A 9570-nucleotide genomic window follows, 5' to 3' on the forward strand; every position below is an offset into this window, starting at 1 on the left:
CCTCCCATTCTACTTTTAAATACTCTAGGAACAACAAGTAGGGCTGCAGTGCGAAAGCGATGTTCTCTGATGGGGTGATAGGGTACTATAGGGAAGATAAGATGGGGCCTGATTATTTAAGACGTATGTGAGCAGCAGCACTTGTATGTGAATTCAATTAATAATGTATTACAAAGTAATACATGCATGAACTAGTTTTTCAGCATCACTCTGAGACGGGATATTTCTAATTTTAGACATGTTGCGCAAATGGAAGAAAGCAGTCTTACATAATGTGTTTAATATGTGAATTGAAGGACATATACTGGTCAAAAATGACTCCAAGGTTCCTCACAGTATGCCAAGGTAATGCCAAGGTAATGCCATCCAGAGTAAGAATCTGGTTAGATACCATATTTCTAAGATTTTTCAGGGCTGAAAACAATAACCTCAGTTTTATTGGAATTTAGAAGCAGAAAGTTAGCGGCTTTAAGACACTCCTGCAGTTTAACTAATTGGTGTGTGTTATCTGGCTTCATGGACAGATAGAGCTGGGTGTCATCTGCATAGCAGTGAAAATGTATACTATGTCTTCTAATGATACTGCCTAAGGGAAGCATGTATAATGTAAACAGAATTGGTCCTAACACTGAACCCTGTGGAACACCATAATTAACCTTATTGTGTTAAGAAGACTCTATGCACAAATTGGAGCCTATTAGATAGATATGATAGAAACCACTGCAGCGCAGTACTTGTAATACCTACACCTGCTCCAATCGTTCTAGCAGAATATTATGGTCAATAGTTTCGAATGCTGCACTAAGGTCTAGCAGGACAAGCAGAGATGAGTCCACTGTCAGCGTCTATAAGAAGATAATTTGTAACCTTCACTAAAGCCGTTTCTGTGCTGTGATGAGCTCTAAAACTTGACCGAAACTCTTCAAATAAGCCATTCCTCTGCAGATGATCTGTTAGCTGTTTGACAACTACTCTTTCAAGGATTTTTGATATGAAAGGAAGGTTGGAGATTGGCCTATAATTAGCTAAGACTGCTGGGTCTAGAGATGTTTTTTTAAGTAACAGTTTAACTACGCCCAGCTTGAAGGCCTGTGGTACATAGCCGATTATTAGAGATGGGTTGATGACACTTAAGATTGAAGCATTAATTAATGGCAGGACTTCTTTGAACGGTCTTGTAGGAATGGGGTCTAAAAGACATTTTGATGGTTTGGAGGAAGTAATTACTGAAGTTGGCGAAAAAGAGTCTAAATGAATATCAATGGCATTGAAAGTAGCTGTAGACAATGTGAGGTGATTGTGAGTAATTTAAAATTTTATTTGTGAAGAAGATCAAGCAACAAACTATTTCTCCAGGCTAAATGATGATCTTCTAAGTTTGTGACACACCATTTCCTCTCCAGCTTACGAGTCATCTGCTTTAGGCTGCGTGTTTGAGAATTATAGCACAGAGTCAAATACTTCTGATTTGAGGCATTATTTTTCACCGGAGCTACAGTATCCAGAGTCGTACGTAGTGAGGAGGTAAAATTATTAAAAAGATAATCAACCTCTGTTGGAGTAGCGTTCAGGTAGCTGCTCTGCTCTATGTTGGTACAGGGCATTGAAGATGATAACAGTGGGTGGATTATGTTATTAAACTTAATTACAGCACTTTCAGAAAGACATTTAATGTGATGAAATCTACTCTCCACTGCTGTGTAATCAATTATTGTAAATTTAAATGTTATCAGGAAATGATCAGGCAGGAGAGGGTTTTCAGGAAACACTTAAATGTTCAGTTTCTATGCCATATGTTTAAAACGAGATCTAGAGTGTGATTAAAGTGGTGGGTGGGTTCTTTTACATTTTAAGAGAAGCCAATTGAGTCTAATAACAGGTCAAATGCCATGTTGAGGCTGTCATTTTTAGCGTCTACATTGATGTTAAAATCACCCACAATAATTATTTTATCTGAGCTGAGCACTAAATCAGATAAAAAGTCTGAGAAATCAGACAGAAACTCTGTAAGGCCCAGGTGGACGATAGATGATAACGAATAAGACTGGATTTTGAGTTTGCAGCTAGGGTGGACCAGGCTAAGCATCAGGCTTTCAAATGAACTAAAGGTCTGTCTGGGTCTTTGGATGGTGTGGAAAATTGTTGTACAATTCGCACTCACATTCACACCTATGAGTTTCCATTTAATTTGGAGTTTTCCAATTAACCTATCCCCACTAACTGCATGTGGGAGAAAAGTGGGAGAAAGCCAGAGGATCCGGGGAAACCCACGGGGAGAACATGCAAACTCTACACAGAAAGACCCTGGCCTGATGGTGGAATTGAACTCAGGACCTTCTTGCTGTGAGGCAACAGTGCTAACCACCGTGCCACGGCAGTTTTGATCCTTTAAGTGAGAATATACAATGTAAACAGTCATAGAAATAAAGAAGAAACATTAGTTGAGAAGGTGTATCCAAACGTTTGACTGATAGTGTATATCAATAAAGATGGACCCAAAAAACACTGTAAAACACAAAGGGGCACAATTATTAAGGGCAGAATTTTCTACATCAAATCTCTTCTGATGAAATAATGATAATTTTTGCCATTATTCCCCATCAAGAAAAAAGATCTTTCTCTGTGCCTGTGAGGGGACAGTTTCTTTTATCAAAAAATTAAACACTTTGAAAACACTTCAATTCTCAATAGCAAAAAAAATTATCATTCAGCTTTCTATCATTTCGAGAGCATATCTGCATTGTATTACATATGTAAGGGGAATGACAACCCCCATTGGCCATGTCATGTGGATACTTCTTTAAGACACTCCGGATAGCCCGGCCACGCCCAACAGCTTATGTATAAAACAGCTGTGCAGACATGAAACCAGTGATCGAAACAGTTTAAAACTTGTCCTCAAGCAGCCCAAAGCTGAGTTTGTGCTGGCTTCCAGTCTGGCATAATGCCCATGGTCTTGCAGGTTTATGCGGTCAGCAGGACCCAGCTGTGTCATAAATGTGTGGGTTGCAGCATCTCTATGCCTCTAGAAGATGGACACGAAATGTTTGTTGTGTTAGGGTTACAAACATGCTATTGTGACCAGGCCCCATTTTTGCATGGACTGGGTTTTTTGCCAGAGATGCACGTGTTCATTTTTTTTGTCCTTAGCGTGACGGCTCGCTCTCCACTTCCTGACATGCCCAAAACAAAGATGGGCAAAGGCTATGCTTTACAGACTCGCTGTGTTCTTTGCACAAGCAGCCCCCCTCTCTGCAGGACACTTGTATGCCCTGGGGCAAATTGCCTGTGGTCCGCTTCTTCTGGTGGATCAGGCTTTGGTTGGCCTCTAACGCAGGGCCATGTCTACCCAGGCCTGTCAAGCCAGTTCAGTGCCCATTGTGTCCTTCTACCTGAGGCACCTGTCCCGTCAGTTGTAGGCAGCTTCTGGGGACTCTGGCTATGCAGGGAAGCTGCTATCTGTTGCAGTCTTTGCACCTTGCGGGATCCGTTGAGCCCAGTGTTGCGCCTGGCAGACTGTTGCCTTCCGCCCTCTAGCTCAGCCTTTGTTTCTGGAGGATCCATCCATCCATCCATCCATCCATCCATCCATCCATCCATACATACATGAACTGACCTCCCATGGGCTGGTTTCAGTCATTATGCAAATGTACTGTTTATAAGATTGGGGAAACCTGCAGTCAGCTGAGACTGAAGAAGTCACTTCGATGAGTGACGAAACGTTTCTCCCACAAAACGCTACGCCCAGATGAACAGAATCAACTTTTGGAGATAACACTGTAGGGTTTGGGTTGCACCATTTCCTCGTTGAGTGTCTTAAAGAGTTACCCTGTACATATGGAATATGTAAAGGAGTAGAGAGATAGTTTCGATATGTTCGAGAATGTATGGTTACTTTGTAGCCTTGGTTCTCTGATTGAGACTCTCTCAGGCTTCAGGCCGCTAAGGGACAAGTTATAGTTAAACCATTTCCGAGCAATTCCACGTCTGCACAGCTATTTTATATGTACAGTGTGGGGTGTGGCTGGGCTAGCCAGATGTCTTAAAGAAGTATCCATGTGCCATGACCAGGGCAAGAGATCATTTCCCAAACATATGTAATGTATAACGGAGTGGAGCAATAGACTCTTACTCAGAGAATCAAGGTTACAAATTAAACACACGATATTCACAGGATAAAAAAATACAACACATCCCAAAATATCAAAAATTGCTGCTTAAAAAGGATACGAAAAAAATGATCAAACTCACAGTTTCTTCAAGGACATCCTTCCCAGATGCTATAGGATCGCTATAGGGATACAAAAAGAAAAAGAAAAAATATAAAGTTATATATACTGTATTTCAAGGGTCATTGTTATCTGTGCAGCACAAGACAATACAAATGTTTAAATATTTGTTATTGAAAGCATTTTTGTTATTATTGTCTTACTCTGCTTTAAAAGGATGGGCTCTGCGGAGATATCCATCCTCTGAAGGTGATTCTGTATGAACAGAAAGTGATAGTGACTTGCAGTAAGCTGGATAATTTCAGTGTCATTTCAAATGGGAACATTAACTTTACTAATGAGGTTAATTAATCACAGTAGTAGACATTTTGTTTAGCTGCTAAATATTATCATATGCAAAGAAAAGTGAGAAATGATACCTGGGGATTTGTGTTTTTCAAGGATTTTGTCTTTGTCTTCAGGGTAAAAGCAGAGCAGAGGATTTCTTGTTAACACAAGTCCCCCTAGGTTTGATTCCAGGCGGAAGTGGTAAATGATGTGTAGTAAATCATGTTTGGACAGCTCTTTTTTGGTGTAGGGCTCTACTGTAGTCACAATAGACTCTGCAGAGGAAGTAAACAGACAAATAGAAATGTCTAAATGTGATACGTGTACATAACTTCATTAGAGAACAAATCAGTGGAGGCAGCCATAAGAAGGAAATTATCTTTGCAGTGCTGCAAAACAAGGGGGTGGACATGGAATATTGTCTCACACAGATCTGCAACATGGCTGCAGCTGGAGTTGGACAGTTTTTATGACTGATTTGACCAGAAATGCAGTGTACTTGGCCTGACAGAAAGTGGAAACGGAGTCAGACAGTTGATTAAAGATGTTCATTAAAGATGAACAGAGACAAGTGTTCTGCTACATTATGGACAACATCAGTGATCAAATGAAGGCCAAAACCCATAGGAGGCACTGTAGGGATTGGGTACAATGTATGGTGGGTGGCAGTCAGAGGCGGTCCAATCCCCAGGAATTGAGGCTGGCAATTGGGACAAATCTTGCCACCCAACTGGTGGTAAAGGAGCCTAAAGCGTGGGATTGAGAAATACCAGCTAGATATAGTTGGGCTATGGAACCAGTCTCCTAAAACGGAGCTGGACTCTGTTTCATTTTAAAGTTGTCCTCCAAACTTAACTAGGGGTGGTTTTACTTGTACCACCTCGGCTTGCTGCAATTACGTTGGGGTTTTCACCGGTCAAGAGGTTGCTTCTCTGTGCCTTTGGGTCGTGAAATGGGCCCTGACTGGTTTCTGTGCTTATGCACCAAACAACGGTTCAGACTACCTAGCCTTCTTAGAGTCCCTTAGTGGGGTGCTTTATCAGGTGACTCTGTTGTCCTAGTGAGAGAGACTTAAGTTCTCACAGGGACAATGACAGGCTGCCCTTGACAAAGAAAATGAAAATGAAATGGATAATTCTAAACTAACTAGGAGTTACAACTAGCTCCATATAACCGCAACTGTATTTTTTCCATTAAATATTGTGTATTTCAAATTATTTTTGCCCTTTCTTACATTTGTTGCTTTACAAACTGTTACGTCTATATAGATAAATTACTAATTTGCGCCATCTTGCAACAGGCCTGATGTCAACTTTCCTATTTAAAAAATATATAATAAGAAATACTTAGTCTCATGCATTGATTACAGCTGTAGTTAAAGTTGTGATCAGAAGTTTATGATCCTAAACACACAGGATGGGTGTATGTAAACTTTTGACCAGAACTGCAAATGTTTGGGTGAGCCAGAAAAATTCTAATGGAGCAATAGCAAGGATTTAGTTGCATCTAATGACAAGGCTGCAAACTGCCAATAGAATCTCCCTCATTTCATTCCTCTCTTTTGAAAATGTGTTGGAGAACCTATAATAAGCGATAAAAATGCAAATGAGTCTCGCTAGTGTTTGGAAACATGGCAATGCAACATGGTTGACTCTATGGAAGAGAGTCAGAAAATACTTATTCTGAAGTGACAAAAGCATTAAAAAAAATTGGGGGGTGATTGGACCCCAATAAAAACGTAACTGTGAATGCTGTATTCATTTTCTGGCAGTATATTGCCTTAAATGGTACATAAAGGATTTCTGAAAAGGTCTTTAGCACACACAAACTTACTCTTATTGGAGTCATGGTCAACCCAGCTGAAGGTGATAGCTGCATCTCCGTTGCTCTCGAGAAAGTGAAGCAGAAAGGTACCGGGATCTTTTTCCTTTAGGAGTTGTTCCACCCTCTTGATGGTCATAAATCCTGTGATGTATCTGAAATTAAAAAATATCATTAAACAAAAGACAAAACACTTTGGAAGGGAGCAGAAGTCTGTTTATTTGGTCACCCTTTCTGTGTCCATATTCAAAGACATACAATATAGTAAATAAGTATTTGCCCACTTCCTGATTCTTATTTTTTTTTAATATTTGTCACATTAAGTAATTAATTATAGTTACTAGTTACTTCTTCAAAAAAGTAACTGAGTTAGTAACTGAGTTACAAGATCGTAAAAGTAATTAATTACTTGAAAAGTAACTATTGCGTTACTTAAAAAAAAAAAAAGTTTAACCATGGGGTCCAGGTTATAATTGGCCATTTTTAGCTACTTTTGATTTTACCTCTACATTTCACCTTTAAAAACTATTTACTTTGCCTTGAATTTCATCATCCTTTTCAGCACAACCTCACGTGTCTGAATTTACAGTTATGTTCTCATTTTTTACATACTGTATTAACACAATTGATCTAAAATCAGGCAAAAAAACATAAAATCAGAGTAGAAAAAGTTATATTTTTTACTGTAACAACCACAAACATGTTTATTTAATCATATTTCATAACTTTAAATGCAAATATAAATTGTCAATTTTAAAATCATATGCACAAAGTTTTCAAACAACAAAGTTATTTGCATCCATTTACCTTTTACCTTGATTTTTTAAATAACCATTTCAAACTATTTACATAATAATCAGGTGTTTTGCATTCAGTAAGATGCTGCACAAATTATTTGTGTCACTCCAAAAAATAATTTCTGTCCACTATAAAGGAGAACATCACAGCCCAAGACCTGCAGGTCTGACAGCAGCAGGTGTATCACTCCTGTTTCTACCTGGAGACAGCAGTCGCCTCATTGTTCTGACAACACAAAAAACTATCCACAACGCTACACACTAACTACACAAAACAACACATGTCACGACCTGGAGGTTTAGCTGGTCGCTGATCAGCTGTTTCTCTCTCTCGCCAGGGCAGAACTTATTACGGGTTCACGCCCTTAGTCCACGCCCTCGGAGGAAGAAACACCTGTGCCTCATTAGTGTGGCTGGCATTTAAGCCAGGAAGCAACGGCTGTTCTTCGCTGGATCGTTGTGTGAATCGCGTCAGTGAATGTCGAGCGTCTAGCAAGTGTTTTTCCGTGTAGTTGTGTGTTTGAAAATAACAAGCGTTTCTTTGGACTGTTTTCCCTAGTGTTCCCTGAGCGGGGAGTGTTCAAGGAGAGAGACTGGATTCATGTGTGGATTGTTTGGAGAGAAACGAGAGTGTTCCCCTGGATTTCCCCCGGAGCCCTGCCCATCTCACCTTTTGTATATAGCACTGCCCCGCACCTTTTGTATATACACTTGTTGGACATTGTACGTTAATAAATTCTCTTATGTGCATCAATCCCCGGAGTCCAGCGCTGAGCCCATCTTGTACACCGTGACAACACATTAATTACACACTCCAAACACGCTAAACGTCACAAATCTCTCACATCTCAAAACTCGCTCTCTCTTTTTCTGCTGTCTTTCATTCTCTCTCTCTCTCGCCATCTTCCCCCTCTTCCTAAACAACCAAATGTCATGTTGCCATATCATTTTTTGATTGGTCGACATGGTGCATTTTTCCACCAACACAAATGGGCTACTTTTTTGGGGGTTTTGGTATAAGCAGAGTGCTTGCTAGCGCTGTCCTTAGACAGTAAACGTGACGAAACTATTCAGGAAAAAACACGCGTATATATTGTTTATCATGACTCTGGTTTCAACACAATTTAAAAACTGGTATATATCACCTTGTTGCTTTGTCATCTTGAAGTGGTCATGTGATTGGCTTACCATGACTACTTTATTCTTCCTCAGTCAAACGGCAGCACTCATGCGATTGTTTTGCCTCCTTAGCTCCAGGTTTTGTGCATTTTCTTGCTAGTAATGGTAACGGCATTGTAACAATAGAAATAGTAATTAGTTAGATTACTCGTTACTGAAAAAAGTAACACCGTTACTTGTAACGCTGTTATTCCCATCACTGTCAACATGTCTTGAAGTTCTCCAGAAGCGTGGTAATGAACTAATCATTTGATTCAGGTTTGTTGACCCAGGATGATATCTAAAACATGCAGGACACCGGCCCTCGAGGCCTAGAGTTTGAGACCTCTGCCCTAGACATATTAACTGACTGAGTCATCCTTGGCAGTAAGAACTGCAAGAAAATGTTTGCAACAACTGGCAACAAGTCTTTCATATTACTGTGGAGGAATTTTGAACCACTCTTTGTTGTAGAATTGTTTCAATTCATTCTGTAAATGACAGTTAAATGTATCATCTAAAAAGCTGAGTAGAGAGTAATTAAGTTTGGTTAGCTTTTTTTCTTGTAATTCATTCGGGTACTTTTTTTTCTGGTTTTAGTTTTTTTTTCTCTAACTTCCTTTGGTTGCTCCAATTACCAAATTATCAATGTTTCTAATACTCAAAAAATATAGTTGCAAATCTTGTGAATAAAATATACATCGAAAACAGTAAATCATTGCTGAGAGGAAGTCTTACCCATTTTTCCAAAGATCCACTAAGTGATTTTTGATTAAATCCAGGAAGCCATCGATCCAAATCCAGCCACTTTCATTCTGCCGCACAGGAAAGAAAAACTTCATCACATGTGCTCTCAAACTGAAATCTCAGCTTTTGTGTAACCTAAAGTATGAAGACAGTCCTTCTCAAGGCTCACCTTTGAGAAGCTGCACCAGTCCACCAGGACATCACAATGACCTGCAACAACATCAACAGTTAAAGAAAAAAAAAACCAATAAAGAGTGAAGTTAAGGCGAGGTTAATCCATGTGGATTGGAAGGTACATATTAAACATACTTTCAGTAAGGACCAAAATCTCCAAACCACAGTGGAGTTTTGTTATTGGACTCCTGTGCTAATCGGTGATGGCCATACCCAAATGGAAAAGAAATAGAAAAAAACTTATAAAAGACTTGCATAAGATGTGGCCTACTTGATATAGTGAATCATATAAGGCTTATATGATTTACTCATGAAAG

At 39.5% G+C, this 9570-nt stretch overlaps 1 protein-coding gene across 1 annotated transcript in view; it reads right to left on the minus strand.

Moving 5' to 3' along the window:
- The window catches only part of LOC102288683 (signal transducer and activator of transcription 1), a gene marked incomplete at its 5' end in the record, with an annotated part of 11419 nt that extends 2130 nt beyond the window's left edge, over positions 1-9289 (minus strand). Inside the window, 6 exon segments of the mRNA XM_014331250.2 lie at positions 4252-4291; positions 4433-4484; positions 4649-4831; positions 6390-6532; positions 9071-9147; positions 9249-9289. Coding sequence (XP_014186736.1) covers positions 4252-4291; positions 4433-4484; positions 4649-4831; positions 6390-6532; positions 9071-9147; positions 9249-9289 — 536 coding nt within the window.
- Between the last annotated feature and the right edge of the window lie 281 nt (positions 9290-9570).

This window comes from Haplochromis burtoni, unplaced genomic scaffold (assembly GCF_018398535.1).
Source record: "Haplochromis burtoni strain Fernald_Lab_line unplaced genomic scaffold, NCSU_Asbu1 Contig_1746, whole genome shotgun sequence".
Lineage (NCBI taxonomy): Eukaryota > Metazoa > Chordata > Actinopteri > Cichliformes > Cichlidae > Haplochromis > Haplochromis burtoni.